Here is a 20,474-nt window from a genome sequence, read left to right as displayed (position 1 = left end):
TTCGAGAACTCAATTATAAATCTTGTATGGTAGCACTGCTTGTATTGTTCTCCGCTTGATCTATCGCTTTGCTTGTTTATCCTCATTTGTAATTCGCTTTGGATAAAAGCGTCTGCTAAATGAATAAATGTAAATGTAAGTAGTAATGCTGCATTTGGCTGAAGGTTGTAACTTGTAATTTCTAACTTCTGACTCGCAAAAACAAACAAAATGTTCCTTCAACTCGGATGGTCTACTCAACATCCGAGTTCAGCAAGTGACATCAAATTGACAATGAACAGTAAACAAGGTAACAACTTTTACTTTCAACGAGTTATACTATGTATGCAAGTATTCACTTTAGATCAATCAACATATAGGCATACACACTTGTTATGTCTATAAACACTGACTACACAGTTTGCTGTTTTGAGGAGGAAATTATACAGCGCTCATCACAGCTGGCTAGCTTGACGCTAACAAAAGATCAACTTGGAGGCATCAGTGTTTTTTTCTCACTTTGTAGCTTGAATGCACAGAGTTCAAAAAAACTTCATTCTGAGATCCTACTTCCAAGCCTAAGAGTCCATGGAGCTTGTTTGGTGAGAAAAGTGCTCGCTGGTGTGACGGTGTGGAAGTGTTTCCTTGGCAGACACATTCCCTGGCTCCAGAAGAATATCAGAATCATATTTCATGTCCGAACATTGATTTGGTCAGCAATAAGATATAGTCACGTCAAGTCCACGCTCAAATGGGCACTTCCAAAGAAGATAACACTCCATGTCACAAGGTTTCAGAAACATGGAAGTCTGTGTTTCATTCATTTCATTATTGATGTTTTTTTTTTTTTTTTTTTTTTGGTGTAAACCTGCAATGCAATAATTTCTGTATTGCACACCATTCTTGCACATCTAACACCTTGTAGAATCCATACACTGGTGAATTCTTGCTGTTCTGAGTCACAAAATGCACTAGATAAGTGTGTCATTATTTACAAAGTCATTATTATTATAGGCTGTAGCAAAGATATTTCCACACTGTAAAAAGTATTGAAGTCTATATTATCCTTACATGAACCTCTAGCACCTTTTCCAGTATAACAAGCAAAACCTGAACAACAGAGTGGCTGTTTATTAAAACTGGTTATGGATATAATATACAATAACATTGTATTAGCTGGGATGGAAATAATTAATTGGCTGGAAAAAATGTTGTACTCACATTTCTCTGCAAAACTTTCATTCTTTCATGGTAGTGAAGACTATACTACAAAATTTAAGCCTATGCATTTTCATAGATTTTTTTTTATGTATTTGCACTTAAAGGCACCCTGTGGACAAGCGTTAAGCTACCAGAGAGAAGAAACATACAAGTATTAAGTATCTGATGCAATAAGTGAGCAAACTCACAAAGCAGCTCAGTCACGAATTAAGGAATGGGTATGCTTGAAGTGTTTTTCCTCTTATATGTTTTATCAGTTACATATGTCATATGTTGTATCAGTTATAGTTACATTTAATGTTGTGGAAAGTCTGCATCACAATTTAGTTCATGTTATCGCTTGTGTAAAAGCAGCTATAAACAGTCATACCCTCCCCAGCTTCGCTTTTAGACAAAAAAAAAATAAAAAATACTCTGCTTTTTAAGTTACTGAAAAACCAGAAAGTGCCCTGTTACAAAGCTCTGACACTGGAGAGTCCTTCCATAAATCAGTCCATACAGGATTTCGCAGAATTTGATTGTTGCGGCACAATGCTTGATTTTGCTGAAGCTTTTTTCAAAATGTGCAATGCAACCTGTGGCGTTTTTTGTGCTTTTTTTTGGCAGAAAACTACTTGTATTGGAGAAATTGTAATCGCAGTAAATTGTTTTATATGGTCTTTCACAGTGATGTTTGTTGGTAAATGAGACCTTTTAGCTGTACTCATGTTCCACGCTTTGGCTGAATGTGCGTTGTGATGATGTCACATGACACGTCTTGGCCCAAATATGTGGAAAATCTTAGTTAATTTAGAAAAATTGCAAGCTCATCCGAACACTGCGGAGTTTTGCTTGATTTTGCATTCATTTCTGCGAGTGCAAAATCATGGAGGGACTGATAAATGTTACAAAAAATCATCTTCTCCCTCATATCAACAACTAGACCTTTATTTTTGATATATAATATTATTTAAGGTATTTATCTAAATAGCAGCATGTTTTTATTTTGTTTATTAGTTTGAGATTGTGTGGCGTTCGTGTGAATTTGTTGTTACTATAGAAAGATCATGCGTTACAACAAACATATTAATATAAACCTGTGATTTGAATTACAGTTGGTCAGAACTGTCAGAATGGCTGTTTTCGAAAATGATTCAACACCTTCTGACCAATTAGATTCGAGGCATTAAGCGCTCTGTGGAGTACATAAATATCCATCCATCTTCTATACCGCTTATCCTTCCTTCAGGGTCCAGGAAGCATGGGGCACAAGGCGGGGTACACCCTGGACAGGGTGTCAATCCATCACAGGGCACAATCACATACTCATTCACACTCCCATTCATACACTACGGACAATTTGGACATGCTAATCAGCCTACCATGCATGTCTTTGGACTGGGGGAGGAAACCTGAGTACCCGGGGGAAACCCCCAGGGCACGGGGAGAACATGCAAACTCTGCACACACAGGGCCACGGTGGGAATCGAACCCCCAACCCTGGAGGTGTGAGGCCCACGTTCTAACCATTAAGCCACCGTGCGCCCCGTACATCAATATCATGCCAGTCTTTTTCATTCAAAGTCTGTTGTTAACAAAGCAAATTTTATCTGTGGCAGGTCTGATCAACATACAGGTATTAGTACTATTTGTATTACTAATAACAATGCACAGAAACATTCACAGAGATGTACCAGCTGGAACTTCTGAGATATAAGTAAGAAAAAAGCCAGAATTTTGATCATGGGCCAAATCTCAGTTCAAATTTCCCAGTTCAAAACATATCCTACAATGCAGCCACGTATTCCTGAGTATCTGTGGAGTCTTTAGCTGAGGAAGTGGTTTCGTTTTTGATCTTTTTGCTTGGATCATTATCATTGTTCGTCTTTTTGTGTCTCTGAACAGGGCTGTTGTCCTTTTGGATCACAAGGACAGTTTCTCGGTAAATCCCACTGACTTTACTGTAGTCTTCCTCTTGTTCTATTATGAGCATCTGCTTACAGTCGGCTCTCTGCTTTTGTTCAGCATACTCCATCAGTCCATCATTCTGCTCAACATTCTGCTCAACATTGCATGTACAGCTGGTCGGAGAGCTCCTTGCCATGCTTTTATGAGATATGACACAAGGGCCATTTTGGTAAATGTCAGGTTTATGCTGAGTCACATTTGAGTGTTGGGATGTGTTTAAAGCTGTAGATTCAGGATCCGAATCTTGACAGTTGTGTGCTGGTAATTTCCATTGATCACTGTGATCAGTGATGTTAAGCTTATTCCATGTCTTCTGATTGGATGTATTCTGGTCTGTCACTTGTCGTGACTTGTCCTGACAGGCTTTACTTCCAGGATTCTCACTGGCTTCCTCACTGTCAAGCACCATTAGATACTCCACCTGATCAGGACACTCTGGTGCTGGGAGGATGCTCTGGAAGTTGCAGGTACTGAATATATCTTCTGGTTTTACTGTCTGTGAATGATAGCACATAATATATGATATTGAGGTACGAACTTATTTAAGATTATAGCTATGACAATATATCTATATGACGGTATATTGTGATAGAACTGTAGTAGTTATACCGTTAGCGTTGTGCATAGTGTAAAATGGGATTGATAGGTGGGGGTGCTATACTTTTTTCAAATTTGCCAACAATTGGATTAGATGTTATTACACAATTCTCAACACTGATATCATTAAAATATATTGCTTCTGTTGATATTTCTGTTCTTAGAACTAATACCAAATGTGTGCCAAAAACATCTTGCAAACACATGTGACAGTGAAGCCTAGTAAAATAAAATGGAATTTTGCTTTAATTGCAAATATTGTATATGTATGTTTATACTGTATGTATATACAGTTATATACACAGCAGTGAACAATAAGCTTGCCTGCTTGCTTAAAAATTCAGAGTGAGACTACATTACTCATTAATATTCTCACCATTGTGCCATGTTATTATTACATTTCCTGAACTTTGCTTCATTTCTTGCACTCCCCCATATTTTGCCCGATTATTATTACTGGTTAGACAGTACAACCACATTAACATTACCTCCAGCTGTGACATGTGCTTGAGCTTTTTAAAACACGATAGGCTATGTTTTAAAATATAAAAACATACCAGCAAAAGTCAAAGAGAATGGGAGGTTTTAATGGGAATTAAATGAAGAAAAAAAAAACAACACATTTCACTAGTCAAATCATTTAATGCTTGTGTGCCAGTACATGTCACTTAGTGCCACCTTGAAAATGTGATTTTATAAGCAGATACACTGGTATCCAAAAAATGATGAAATTGGCCTGTATGGTTATCAAACTATTAGCTTTTCCATCAGTTTTATTAGTTTTAAAACACCAGACCAAAATAGTTATATGATGTTTTTTCAGTCTGAATAAAAGCTAGAAATGTTTATAAAGCTACACTGAAATTGAGCGTATGCTGTGGAGATTTTGTACTACCTTTAAAACGTGCCTATCAAAGCCTGTGATCTTTGGTCCTGGAACAGGGGGAAGTAAGAAATGCTTAACACTGGTGGAGAGAAGAAGCAAAACATTAACTTAAATGAAAGGTTTGACCATAAATTTACATTATTTCCTTTTTAAGCCAAGTGTGCTTGATCAACCAAGACAGTGTTTAGTTTCATTGTTTGCTTTAGTTGTTTTGTATTACAGCCAGAAAGCACAGTATGTGAGGATACATTTCCGAATAAAATAATGTTTAGTATTCAAGCTGTATTACTTAAAGAAAAGAAGAAGAAAAAAAACAGTGATAATGTGAATTGAGGACCTTTCCATAGCGTTCATTACTGTTGGCAACGCAACCTTGCACCTGAAGGTCAAAACTATAAAACAGTATGACCTTATATAATAGCTTGATTGATTGGTTAAACTTCAGTTAAGTAGAAATTCAGACCTATTCCTTTAAACATTAAAATATTCTGAGACTGTAATAGTAAAGAATCACAAGGCAAAATGACTGCAAATTAATTCAAGATGTGTATATGTGCTGCCTCTATATGCTTATGAGTTAGTTATTCTGTTGCTCGGAGAATTTATCTTTTGCATACATATCCATAAAACAACATAAATCTTGTAACTATATACACTATGAATTGAGTTTTGAAGGGGAAAAAAAGAATTGTGCAATGCTTACTGTTTTCTTTTGGCTGTTAGTATTCCAACCATTACCAACACAATTAAGGCACTAATAATAATGAAGATCAAAACTGGCTTCTCTTTTACTGAGTCTGCAAAACAAAAGTGAAAAGAATTCAGTTTGATTTCATTAATAAAATGCAAATTACAAATATTTCAGAAAACTGTAGGAAGTGCCAGAATCAAGATTAGATGCATGAGTCTACCAATAAGAGACATTTCTTGGAACATCAACGTGTTTAACGTCAAAGTACCAGTATTCAATATGGGTTTGCATTGTGTCAAATATCCTAAGCAAGGAACATTTTACAGGGCTGTGATGGGAGATATATTTGTTTACCATCCTTAGGTCAGATAGAATGTATGTTAGAGCTCAGCTTGAATAAATACAGAACGGGTGTGTCACACTGTGCTCAGCTCTTACTGTTTGGTATTTGGATGAACACAGGAGGAGTCCACTCACTCCACAGGCCTTGGTCTAGTCTACAGCGCACTTGGATAGTATAATTTCCTCCAGGTTTGGGACTGAAGATGCTCAGTTCCTTTTGCTTACCAACATTGTACACCTATGAAACAAAAATTAAGGTCCGAATGACCCCGTTGAATCAATCAAAGGACAAAAAGATTTACTAACTGAGCATAATTGCAAATAATGTTAATATTTAAATGTGATCAAAATGAAATTAGATTAAACTACAGGAAGATGCAATGTCATTACAGTAGGATTTGGGACACACCTCCCAATAACTGACTTGCTGCTGGCCCCCATGCTCCTGTTTTACACGCACTTCATATTTGAGAGTAACCCAGCCAGAACGAGTGTCGATGTCATGCGCGGCCTCCCACTTCACCACAAAATATGGGTTGTCCTTCATTTCCATTAGAGTCAAAGTCAAGTTTCCTGGCGAGTAAGGCTGGACTGCATGAAAAACAACAATATAAATGAAGAAACCATAAAAAGGCCTATAGACTTTTTAAACTAGCCAATGACTTGGTCAATAACAAAATGCCACTGTTGTCATCCACAGTAATTTAAGTGGCCTGGCTAGGATGAATTTAAGCAGTTTCAATTAAATGTAATTATTTCAACTCATGTTTGGTTGTGGCTCTACTTTTGGCACACACTAATATATAACATGTACTGCAGTACTATAATGAGTTATAATATATACTGCTATATATGACAGACGTGTTGTTTGAGGAACATAATCAATGACAGGGTGGTGTGATGTGGCCCAACACAAACTGGAGTTAATGTTGCCACCCCAAAGTTGATTATTTTTAGAGTTGGGGTACTCGAATCCCCAGATTCGGACTCGAGTCTGATTATGAATGGACATTTTGGACTCAGAAATTTTTCTGAGTACAGTCAAGTCCCCATCATGTGTAACATGTAAGGAAAGATAAAAAATAAATAACAACATAAAATTAAGATAACAAGATATGAATTAATATCTCCCTTGCTGAACAGGGGGCTCATCAAGCCGCCTCATCTTGCGTGTACCGAACTGAGTTCTCTTTAGTGGCTTATCACTCTTGGACGGTCAAATAAATACACACACATCATGTCAAAATGCAGGTCTGGCCAAGTATTTATGCAAACACAGTTGGTTATGCCATAAGTGGATGTAAACAGTTGGGAAAAAATTGGAGGTGTGTCAATACAGTATATTGGATCTGTGCATTAGGTCTTAAAGTGACAGCAGTCTAGTAAACCTGCTGCTGTCTGTGTCATTAATATTAATCAAACAACAAAAGAGAAAATCACTCATTCAAACATTTGACTGAATAACTTCAGTAAATTTAATAAGAATCACTGTATATGTCATACAGTGAAGTCTATCTTATTTTACATTTAATTGCTCTATTCAATTTCCGTAGTATTTCTTACTTGAATACATACTGATAGACCTACCTGAAAAAACATATCGTTATGGTGAAATAAGATTGTAGTCATATCGCCTGCCCTAAACATTAACGTTTGGTGATTCCAGTCTTGAATCTCATGTAAAATGTGAAATGTACTTCTTAATGTAGTAAATATCACAAACCCTGCTGGTAGGGATTTTGTGTTCAGAACAGCTGTGTTCAGAAATGAGTTTGTTGTGATTCATAGACAGATTAAAAGCAGTAATAAAGAATGAAGCTTGATGTTATGACCTGTTGCTAAATGTAAATCTAATCTGTAGTCTCTCTCTCAGTCTATATAACTGTGGGGGAGACACATCAAATAATTGAAATGTCAACTCGGTCTGGAGGACACAATATAGTGTGATACAATAATAGAACAGGTTCATTTGTATTTGTATGTACTTGTAATATAATAGTTCTACGTATACCTCTATATCCCCTTTTTTCTTCGAAACCACTTTTTGATAGGAAACTAGTTGAGGTGCTGATGACATGAAATAAAAATATTAAATGCAATGGCAAGATGTAATAGTGATATTTTTGTTACATTTATGTTGCCATTGGGTTGTGAAGGTTAAAATATTCATTTAACAGCTCAGTGTTGAGTTTAAATTGCAATTTCAAATCTTTTTAAAATTTAATTACTTTCTGCACTCGGCCGAACTCGACTCGGACTCGATTGGACCCCTTTTGGACTTGGTCTCGATTCGAACTCAACAAAGGTGGACCCAACACTAATTATTGTACACCAACAGGATGTCCTGAAATGTTTTACTCTTCTTATACCATAACAATTTACCAATGCTAACATTTTTTTTTAATTAAAGAAAGACACTTCATACTTTTTTCCATTTACAGTTACATCTAATGCTAAAATTCCAATTGTAGCGATAGTTTGAGAGCATTACTACAGCAGAGATACCGACATCATCACCGGACAGGACAATAAATTTTGACTTAAAATATGACAGCTTGTCAGATGAAGATGGACAGGAAGAAGGGAAGCACCAGAAGAACTTAACGGAAAGGTACAAATCATTATTATACAATATTTTATTGTTTATAGAGCTGTTGTATGAAGCAGTCAAGCTGTTATACTGAAGTGCCACTGTTCACTCTTGCTCATGCGATATTGCTTAATTAGAAGTGCATTAATATACGTGTGATTTGCTTTACAGCCAGAACTACTATCCGGGCCACAGTTTATTTATAGAAAATTAATCAACGCCTTCTGACCAGTCAGAATCGAGAATTCAACAGTGCTGTGGATATAATATATAATGTATATAATGTGGGTTATCCAAGAGAGATATGAAACAAGATACATTCCTTTAAAGGTGCAATGACATTCCACTTTATATACATCTAATTACATCAGACTATATTCTCTTTCTAAAGTCTCAGTACACAGATTTCCGTGGTTATTGCACCCTGTATACAAAGCAGTCAATGTATTACACAGTGTTACAAGGGTCAGGTTTTATTATTCCTGCATTGACCAAAAGAGAATTACCAGCCCTGTCTTACTAGCCATATTGAGATGTTTTTAAACTCATCGAACTAAAAGCACAATTATTGTACTTATTCTGTTTAGCCTACATAAATTGCCTCAAGAGCGTACCCCCCCGCCTTGGTAAGCCCAGCTTGACTGGAATGACTTTTGTTAGCAATCGTAAAAGCGGTGCCCTGGAGATGTTAATACATCACACTTTATTATGTAAATGCTGAATACTTTAACAGTATTAACCGATTTGAGTGCTGTATTGAATTCCAATTGACTAACACACATACACACACACAGACAAAATGAACTGACCGATATCCATGATGTCCACTTCTACTGGCTCAGAATAGGTGTTGCCAAAGCTATTAGAGGCCATGACTGTGATATTATAAAAGATCCATATAGATGTGTGGGCTTTGTCAAAGAAGCACGAGTTGTTCCCTGCACTGTGGTAGTCTGGACATTCAAAGACCTTTTCAGATCTGCAAAAACAAAGAAATTAATATTCAAATGAGAGTAAATAGTATTTTTATTTTAAATGTCAGGTGATAAGATGTATATTTGTACAGTATTTTTGTGACAAGAGGTGTGCGTTTCTTGCAAAATGGGTCGAAATGAGTATTTATTAAACATTTAAAACAAAGTTTTCACAACTTGCCATTTTAACATGTATTGAAAACATCATGTGACGATATGCTTTTAATAAAATTGGTTCTGTACACACTTATCCTGTATGCAAGTTATATAATTTCAGTGCTGGCACTGGACATGTTATTCTCAAACTTGTCCTGAGGGCTGCCATGGTTTACCGCCATAAGAGGCAAAAACATTCACGACCCATGTTTAAACATTAAATACGGGAATGCCCATCAAAATCAACAACCATTATTTATGTTTGGGGTGAAAAGTGGGACCATAGGCAATATGCAAATTGTTAAGACCACCTGAATTGTGGGAAAATTAAATAATAATTTATTATTTTATTATTCATTTATTATTTGCTCCATAATAGTAAATAATTAAGGAGCAGACTGAGTTGCAGACTGAGTTAAATTTAAAACGTAACCCTCTTACCTCTCTTTTCTGTAAAATAGACGGTGAGTAGTTGGTAGTCCACCAGTTGATCCAGGCTCCCACCAGCAGCTGAAGGTCTCCTTATCAGGAGATCGACAACCTGTAAGTTTGGGTCGTCCTGGTGGTGAGTGACCTGTGTAGCCCCACCATACAGAATAGTTACAATCAGCCAGGGGTGGAAAGTACAGTGTCAAAATCTTACTCATAATCTCACTTCTACTTTTAATCGTACATTAAATGTAGAAGTGTAGACACAGAAATGTACTGGAGTGAAAGTCAAAAAGTTTAAATCTCCATTTAAATAAGTTTAAGTAGAACAGATCACTAGTTCATCTAACTCGGGCAAACCTAGAAACTGGTTTGTCACTAACATGCCTGCAATAACCCTTTTTGGAATGAATGATTAGGCACATTAGCAACTTAACAAACAACTTTATAAAACTTAACTAGCTAGCTAATTTAACTAGCCAAATTTTAAAGGTAAATATTTATTTTCTTTCTTTTTATTTATTTATTTTTTTTTTTTACATGAGGGATATATGAGACATCCCATTGTGTACGAATATGTAACTCCAGCAGAAGTCAACATCTTACTAAAAAAAAAAACTAAAAAGGTTTGTAACAAGAGATGTGACAGGTACTCTGAAAATGAATTTAAAAAAAAAATAGTACATAAGTACGTTCACAGAATGCAATTACTCAAGTAGTTTCCACACTTGAAATCAGGATGCCATGTATGTAAAAACATCTGGTGTAGATTATAGTAGCAAATTGAACCATTAATGCATCCATTTACTTTAAAATGTGTTACAAGCTGTCTGTATAAACTATTATTTAGCATAATACTGTATTTTTTTAAAAAAAAAAGGACATCATAGATCATTTGTTGGCAATTTGTCAACCCTCTGATTTTAGTTTTCTATATTATATTGCGTCCAAATCCATAATATGTTACTGCTCAGTTTTCGTCACATATTGCTGCTGAGCCACAATGAACGCCATATGCTTCGACTTTGCCTTTAACATCCACCACTGACAAGAAAACTGGCAATTGATTTTGATTTGCTTTTTAAAATCCAATGACACCATGTTCCTGTCTGTACTGTGAGCAGTGGTTTATGCACAGCATGTCCAATCCAATTTACTCCATTTCCATTAGAAATATGAAGGTTTGTCAGGCAACAAGCTGAGTGGAACCCTAAACTGTTTACACCTTTAACCAATGTTTCTAGGTGTGTGTTGTGTCTGCTCACATAGCAAATCCAGATAAATTAACAGATAAAGTCATCTGGAAAGCCGATTCTTGCATTTCTGATCTATGCATTTTAACCTCCTTTGCTGCAGGTTAAAAACCGTCACTCACACACACAAGGTGGAATCCAGTAAAGTAGGAACACTGCAGCCAGGACTCGTGAAGCATCGCTCTGCATGTTGCTTGAGGCCCAGCTGGGGCACAGACGCTCGTCGGGTTGAGGAGGTGTCTACATGGAGCACATCACCAGCTCAGCAGGACTGTTTTGACACCAAATATCAGTCTAGTAGTGGAAAACAAGCATTTAGCATGTGTAAACACCACTGCAATTTGGCTTGAGATAAGCCAGGGGGGCAATTTTCATCAACAACAATAAAGAAATCTGCTTGTTGGATTTGTAAATGTTGGAGCAGAACATTCAAATATATAAATATTGTATAATAATTAGCAGTAAGTGATAGTAGTTATTACTGTATATCTTTGGCACTGTATTATTATTATTGCACAATAAAAACTGAAAAATAAAAGTTGCATTATGGACATTTATAATGCATGTACAGTGCCTTGCATTAATATTGATCAACTAGTAGTGTTACAACCTGGAATTGAAATGGGCTTAATTGGGATTGTATGTCATCAATCATAGAGTTTGTTACAGAACATACCTAAACAGACAAGATCATCAAAGAGCTATTAAAATGTCGGGGGGGGGGGGAAGAATCAGTCATGGTTCGGTTATAAAAGATATCCCAAATTTTTAATGTATAACACTTTTAACTCCATTATTTAAAAAAATGGAATAGAACGTGCCATCCAAACATATCATCCACCAAAATAAGTGACTGGGTAAACAGAGGATTAGTCAGAGAAGCAATAAAGAGGCCAAAACTAATTATTGATTGTACACTCACTGTACACTCACTGTACACCTTCACATTCAAGTAATTATCTAATTAGCTAATCATGCAGCACCAGCACAATGCATAAAATCATGCAGATACAGATGAAGAGCTCCAGTTAATGTTCACATCAAACATCAGAACAGGTGCAAAAAACAATAGCAATAACCATATCTGCATGATTTTATGCACTGTTATGCTGTCAGTTGCATGAATGTATGGGGGTACAATTCATGTATTTAAAAAGAAATATATAAATCTGTCAATCTACAGTAATTTGCTTTGGATGAAAATGTGTTCTTGTTTCTAATTAATCTCACAACAAGAATGGACACATTGTAGAGTTTATTGTTTATGGGCACATGGAAATGTCCAAGCCTGTTGTATATGCAAAGGCAGTGGAGGTATGGAAAGCCCAGAGGTATACCCTCCTTTATAGAAAAAAATTACAGAATAATCTTACAGGCCTGTGAAAGATGGCCTAGAAAACTGTTTTTTCCACAATGGTTTTCAGATACAGTGCTGTCAAAAAGTATTTGATTTTTTTATTTTAAGTTTTTATTTCTTTTGTTTTTGTATATCTCTCATATCAAATAATTTTAGATCTACAAACGAAATACAACATGAAAAAGGCAACCTGATTAAACACAAAATACAGTTTTTAAATGACTGAATGTTATTTACTGAAGCAAAAAAGTGATCCAATACCAAGTGGGTCTGTGTGCAAATGTATTTGCCCCCATAGTTACCGATTCCCCAGATATCTGAAACTGCATTCAGAATGGGGTTCAGTTGGACTAGACACAAACAGGCCTGATTACTGCAAACCCTGTTCAATCGAATCAACACTTAAATAGAACTTTTTCAATAGCATGAAGTTGGTTAAAAGGTCTTACCCAGTAACACACTATGCCAAAATTGAAAGAAATTCCAGAAATTATGAGGAAGAAGGTGAATGAAATACATCAGTCTGGGAAGGGTTACAAAGCTATTTCAAAGGTTCTGGTATGCCAAAGAACCACAGTGAGAGCCATTATCTCCAAATGGAAAAAAAACTTGGCACAGTAGTGAACCTTCCCAGAAGTGGCCAACCAAAATTCCTCCAGGAGTACAGCAACTACACATCCAGGAAGTCACAAAAGAGCCAAGGACATCATCAAAGGACCTACAGGCCTCTCTTGCATCAGTAAAGGTCACTGTTCATGACTCCACTATCAGAAAGACACTGGGAAAAAATGGCCTCCATGGCAAAGCGAAAACCACTGTTAACCCAGAAGAACATTAGGTCTCATCTGAATTTTGTGAAAAACACGCCTTGATGAGAAGGAAAATATCCGGTCTTCAGTCCATAAGTTAAAATTCATTTGGATCAAAACTATGCTCCAAAGAATAGAAATAAGTCCAACTCTGAATGGTGTGGCACAACCAGATTTTAAGTGCAAGGGGGCAATTAGTTTTTTTTTACTTCAATTAAAAAATAAAATAAAAACTGCATTGTGTTTACTCAGGTTGCCTTTGTTTTATGTTGTATATTGTTTGAACAACTAATACTGTTTAGTATGAGGTATACAGAAAAACAGAAGCAATCAGGATGGGGACAAATACATTTTCACAGCAGTGTATGTTATACAACAGCTAATTACCCATGGCCAGCAAATGTACGTTCACTAAACACTTTATTAGAAACAACTGTACACCTACTCATTATCTAATTAGCCAATCATGTAATGCATCAAATTTAAGTTACATATTTGGTCCCTTAATACTAATCAATCATTGCTTGAATGCCACAGTGTATTTGAGTACTGTTGCTGAACATGGCCACAATTTATCCATCTCCTTATGGCTACTTCCAGCATGATAATGCACCATGTTACCAAGCAATGGTCCTCCTAGACTGGTTTCATGAACATTATAATGAGTTCAGTGTTCTTCAGTGGCCTTCCCAGTCAGCGAATCTGAATCCAATAGAAGACCTTTGGGATGTGGTAGAACAGAAGATTCACAGCATGAAAGTACACCTGCAAAATCTGCAAATGTGTGATGCAATCATGTCAACATGGACCAGAATCTCAAAGGAATGTTTCCAACATCTTGTGGAATACACGCCATGAAGAGTAGAGGCTATTATTAGAGCAAAGGGAGGCCCTACCCAGTATTAGTAAAGTGTTCCTAATAAAATGCTCAGTGAGTGCATATTTGTAAACTTATTCAGCTAATTCTGTCTGGAAAAAAATCTTAATGGCCAAAGGAATGTTCAAACAAATCATATGCAGTCTAAAAATGGAACCCATTGTCATTAATAGTTGTTTATCCTGAAGAGGAAGTAAAGTACAAATTAAATTTAACTCTCTGCTAAGAAATATTTAATCCTAATAGCTTTCAGCTCACAGGGTTGTAAAATAGTGGAATGTCTAAGTGATCACATGATATGCTCAGGTCCATGGAGTAGTTCCCATAGACTACAAGCAGAAGGATTTCTCTTCTCTTCTTCTCCATTCTTGACATCATGGTGTATACATTTATCATGTAAACCCAGTGTTTTCAGCTTATGGCACGGACAGCTGATGTCAATTAAACATTTACACAACAAAAATGATGTCACCCTGTCTCTCTTTCATATGCACATACCCACATGTCTTCTGTTGCTTCTCAAATAATCAAATGTGTGAGTGAGCATTCATCTTTAAAAAGGTATGAATTATTTACCACATTGTGGCACTAATTATTTAGAACTCTTTGGCTTATACAGAAGAGAAGGGCAACATTTACAAGTAGCCTGGCTGAACCAGGACTAACCTCAAGTCCTCCAAAAGACATTGTCTGTAGGTTGCCTGTAATCACAGTTACTGCATGATTGTATAATCACATATTTATATTGTGATGTGCACCTAATATATGCTGAAACAGTGTGCCACTGCACAAAACCATGTACTAAATAGCCTGTCAAACTCTTATATAATATATTCTAACTATTAATAAAACAGTAGTATGATCTACATTTTAGTCTGGTAGTTTTTGGTTTGGGACAGAGCCCCAAAGAAAGAAGCTACATCTCAAATTACTTAATTTATGCAATAAGCTATTAGTATGAGTAGTGTGTTCACACTGGAAACTCTATTATTAATACCAGGATTAGACACAAGAACATGCTAGTTTGAATAAAATAAAAATAAATAAATAAATAAATAAAACTACTACTACTACTACTACTACTACTACTAATAATAATAACAATAATAATAATAATAATAATAATAATAATAATAATAATAATAATAATAATAATAATACATTTCACTAAGTAAAAAATGTTTTGGCATGTTAATTAGTCATTTAAGTCCAAGGATCTCAAAGTGAGATTCAGGAACCTTCAGTGGTCTGTGAAGCATAACCAGGGGTTAAATATTTAAACCATTAAAATAATTTACGTTTATTATTAAGTTTAATATTAGCCAATTTGACTGTTCAGTTGAACTGAATGGGTTTCCTCAATAACTTAATAAGAAAGGCAGTCAATATATATTTTCAATATTCATATTAACAAATTGTGTAATGTTTTAGTGAATGTTCAGGAATAAAATTGCTAAAGTGCCAAAATATGATTGAAAATATTTAAAGAACAAAGCTATATTTGATTAGTTGGATGATATGGATTATGGTTATGTTGATTTTGCTGTATATATAAATATATTATTTAGGCTGCACAAATTTTGAAAACTGCTTATTTATATTTAATAATGGCTGAACTGAAATACTTCAAAGAGTATGTTTGGGTAGTAGATGGTCAAGTAGCCTAAATAGTGTACATAGTGTAAGTCTAGTAGGACTATAGTACACAGCCAATGACTTGTTAATCCTGGACTAACAATCATAGGAATAAAAAAAAAAGTCACATAATTGTTTTACCAGTGAAAATTCTAATAACAATACAATTTATTTATTTTTAACTCACAAGCATTTAGGTACACTATATGGCCAAAAGTATGTGGACACCCGACACTTATATTATATTATATTATATTTTTGCCTGGTAAAAATTCCATTGTTCCTTACACACACAATTATTTACTACAATGAAAGGATCGCATAATAAAGACTTATATATTTATGAACCCAAGCACAGTACTACTATTTGCAGTATGTGCAGTACTACAATTATTACAGTATTATTATAGCAAGTTGTGCAGAAAACCAAGCAAGTCAAAAACAAATAAACAATCAAAAGAAACGCATGAAACAGACAGCCAAGGACTTCAAATGCCCACATCCCAGGAGTATTAATAAAATACGGAAAACAACTAAGCCATTATATACATTTACACACATGTAGATCATATTTTTACATTCATTTCCAACTTGCATGATACATAACAGCGAATGAAAGCACACTTCACATCTGGTTAGAGGAGAGAAAATAAACTGAGCCATATTTAGTACACATTAAAAATGTGACATTATGCAGTATAAATTTTTTGATTACCGTGCTTATGTGTAGATGTCAAAAATCCCCCAGTATCCAGCTGTAGTTTCTGAAAAAGCCAGTGAACTGCTGTGTGTGTGTGTGTGTGTGTGTGTGTGTTTGTGTGTGTGCGCACGCGTGTGTGTGTGTGTGTGTGTGTGTGTGGACGATCAGGGAAACAGTAACCAGTGGGTCCTGTGGAGTCCTGAAGAAGGAAATGGGGACAAAGTAGCAAGGAGAGAAAAGCGACACCTACAGTCCCTGTCCTGAAATAATCCTTTACTGTCCGACCCCGCTGCATTTAACACACGTTTAGCAAACCATCTTATATCTACAGAGCACATTATCATGGAATAAATAAGATATTTTTGAGAACCCTGGTAAATCAGAAAATCATTACCTGAATAAACCACTGTACTGTACATTTACTAGTACCTTTAATATCCATTAATCTTGTTAATTAAGCTGTAAAGCTGGAGGAAAGTTGTTGCTGTATAATCCAACATTTCTTTAGCTTCATTAACTGGATTAATGCAAATGTACCAGTAAATCGCCATGTTACTTCTGTATATGGCCAAACATGCAGGTCAGTTAGTTCATCAGTGGGCAGTTTAAGTTGTTCAGTAAGCATATGTTGAAATGCCAGTTCACAGTGTAGTGATTAACTTCTAAGTACGACATATTTATTTGGAACCAAAACTTAACTTAGGCTATTCATTAGTCAGTGGATAAATAACAGAATAACAAGCTATTAATTAGCTACTCTTGATGCAAAATGTTACCATTATTTTAAGGCAACTAACGCATTTAGAAAACATGTATTGATCAGTGTAATCAAGTAATAAGGAAGCTTATTGAGGCGAAATGTTTAGCTACACATACAGGCTAAAGACATTCAAACTCGATTTTTCATAATTCCACGTATTCCATGTTACCATAAATTCACTGTGTTAAGTGCATAAGGATATTTACTTTATATCCATAAGAGGTCAGTTTAAGATAATAGCTATAAGACAGATTTATTTCAGATTTAATGTACTTTATCAGAATTACAGTGGGTCAAATGTTCACATACACTTTGTTGTTATTTGGTGGCATTGCTTTTTAATTGCTTGACTTTGAATCAAATTCCACAAGCTTCTCGTTTTTGTTTTTTTAGCTGGGAATTTTTTTGCCCATCTTTCCTGACAGAACCAGTGTAACTCAGTCAGGTTTGGGAACCTTTTTGCTCAGACATACTTTTCCAGTGCAGTCCGCAAATTCCCTGTGGAATTTAGGTCAGGGCTTTTCCAGCAAAACACCCCCCAAAAAAACATGATGCCTTTAATATGATGGATTTAAAGCCTTACTCTTTTTCCTCAATACACAGCACTAACCATTATGAGCAAATTGTTGTTGTTTTTTTTAATGAAATTTCTGTTTCTTCTGACCAGAGGACACACCTTTGAAAGACTGGTGATCACCTGTGTTTTCAATTCAGTGACGTGCAGTGAGGTTCGTGGCTGGGGAGGCCTGACTCTTTCAAAGTCAGATTTACAAATATATGAATTCAACAGAGTAGCATAAATTCACCATTCAACTGGCTGCTTACACATTGACTACTGGTTATGTTTCAAATCCCATATCAGCATTCTTTACACACACATAGGTAAGGTACATATTTGGGAAAAGAAGAATGTTAAATTTATAGCAGCTCAGAAAGAGCGCATTTGCTCTGCACCCTCCGTGTGTTCTTAATTTGCTATCACAATTCATACAATTCAATACAAATGAAAGTGTATATACAGTCCACAACAAAAAGACAAATGTAGTTTTATACTTTAAAATAACTTAATTTTTTTCTTAACCTTTTTTATATAATTTTTTTTATTTATTATTAAAAAAGGGCTGGTCTTTTATTTTTGTCGTGGACTGTATAGATAGCAGTGTATGCATGGTCTTACCTTTACTTGTCTGTCATTACTCACATCATCAAATACCAAAACTTCTCCCTCACTTCAAGGATACCTCACTTTTAGCCACATAACGCAAAATGTCAGATCTGGGCTTTATTTGTGACATCCGTTGTCTCGTCTACTTCTACAGCAACAAATAGGGCTGCATTAATCTCCTTTTTTTATATATAATTTCTAATCACATCACTTATTGCTTCAATTAAATCGTTCTGAATTCTGTTTGATAAGCCAGAAAACACAGTGGATGTCTCCAAATGTCTAGCTAACCCATCATCTTTCTCAGCAAAAGCATGTAATAGTTCTACATAGTTGCCACGATTAGCAGAGGTTGTACTCTCATCGTTAGCATGAAATGCTAATTGCTGTTCGGCTAGGAAACAAGTTGCATTAATAAGGTCTTTTAAAATTTCTCGTTTTTCCTTTACCTTAACATTGTGGATGCTAATATTTAGTCTCTGTTGTTTGTTCAAAGCCAAATCTATCCTTGTGCTTCCAAAAGTTTTTAAAGCAATTTAGCTTTGAATGCGAGTAGTTGAAGTTCATGTCTGCTGAGGCTTCTTGGTATATTTTTCAAGTCACAAAATCCCGTTGTAGTCCAGACACTGTCAATCGTTGAGAACAAAAGGCAGGGAAGGCAGAAAAGGCGGTTTCTCGTAACACAACCACACAGCCAGTGTTTTCGGGTGTACCACACCGTTTGAAAAGAGCGTGTTATCTTCTGTCCCGTGGTTTGAAGCAAATCTTTTAGCTCCGGCATCGGTCTTCCATTATTTATCACTTCCAGTTTTGATTGAAAGTCCAATTTTGAGAAATGTTTTAGATTATATAAATAATCTTCCATTTTTACAGTCAGGGCATAAAATAAAAATGACTGATGCGGTGCACTTAACTTACTCTACTTGACTTTTTTTTAGCTATTATATTACCCACAATGCCATTTGTCTGTAATATGTGAAGAGGAACAATAGCAGAACAAGCCCGTATGCTCACACACGCCCCCTTCAGTGAGACAGAGGTACTGGCTGCCTCCTCTTCTGCTTTTTCACTATGGCGTTATGTCAGATCAGCAAGACTAATGTTATACACATACGTGAAATACATGACCTAGACTATGGAATGTGAGGACATATAATAAAAGTGTGTACAAACATTGCATTGGTGACATACAGAGAGATCAATTGCACTTGTTCAAGTTGAGCAAAAAAAAAAAAAAAAAAAGAGCAGCTCAATCCAGTTTGTGAGGGATTGCGCAATCCAAGAGGAGGCTCAGCTCGTCTCTGCCTCCCTTCGAGTCTTTCCCCGTATTTGAACAGGAAAATACACAAATTCATCGATACTGACTATAAAAATCATTGGAATTATTGGAATCATACAACAATTACATTTCTATCACAGATCAGTGGACAAATATTTATTTATTTTTTTAAATCATTATTTGTTTTTTACATTTCATGATGACACAGGGGAGGCACTGCCTTCCCTGCCTCCCCTGACCGCATGTCACTGTTTCAATTAGCTTACAGTTGTTTATACAGATGCTTGTCGTACCTTCATTTGTTGGAAATTGCTTGTAAAAAGAAAACAGGCTTGTGAAGGTCCACAATTTCTGGCTTAGATTTTCCAAGATCAAAAAGGCAATGTCTCTAAAAACAGGCCCTTTTACAGCCAGAATTGCAATCCTAATGAACTTGTCAATGTTCTAAAAATCATTACATCCACTTCTGGAACCTTCAGTCAACCTGTTGTATGTAAACTTCTGACCCAGAGGAATTCTGATATAGTGAATTAAATCTATAAAAATCTGTCTCTACCTGATTGCTTCAAATTACCTTGGATGCGAACAATTATATCCCCTAATTTACTTGCCTAAAGAAATGTATAGTGACTTGAAATGTGTAGAGTTGTAAAAACTAAGATTGTATGTTTATAGCTTAGGCTTTTGTCAAATTTTGCTCCTTATCTGTACCAGTCTGACCAGTTTGACTGTGTTTTGGCAGCTGGTAGCCAGTCAAGCACCTCATAACAGCTGTACTATAATGCATACATTTATGTACCTATTCTTACATATCTCTATTTCATTAT

General features: G+C 35.7%; 1 protein-coding gene across 1 annotated transcript; it reads right to left on the bottom strand.

Moving 5' to 3' along the window:
• Nucleotides 1–2,765: 2,765 nt before the first annotated feature.
• Nucleotides 2,766–16,653, bottom strand: prlrb (prolactin receptor b). Its single transcript, XM_017451230.3, has 9 exons — nt 16,459–16,653; nt 11,188–11,359; nt 9,825–9,957; nt 9,063–9,232; nt 6,073–6,254; nt 5,760–5,901; nt 5,334–5,427; nt 4,640–4,709; nt 2,766–3,643 (listed from the first exon to the last, which is right to left on the bottom strand). Exons 2-9 carry the CDS (start codon nt 11,252–11,254, stop codon nt 2,966–2,968), a joined length of 1,536 nt encoding a protein of 511 aa, XP_017306719.1. The 5' UTR covers nt 11,255–11,359; nt 16,459–16,653; the 3' UTR covers nt 2,766–2,965.
• Nucleotides 16,654–20,474: the final 3,821 nt, after the last annotated feature.

The sequence above is a fragment of the Ictalurus punctatus genome, chromosome 22 (genome assembly GCF_001660625.3).
Source record: "Ictalurus punctatus breed USDA103 chromosome 22, Coco_2.0, whole genome shotgun sequence".
Lineage (NCBI taxonomy): Eukaryota > Metazoa > Chordata > Actinopteri > Siluriformes > Ictaluridae > Ictalurus > Ictalurus punctatus.
This window is presented reverse-complemented; position numbering and strand designations above follow the sequence as displayed.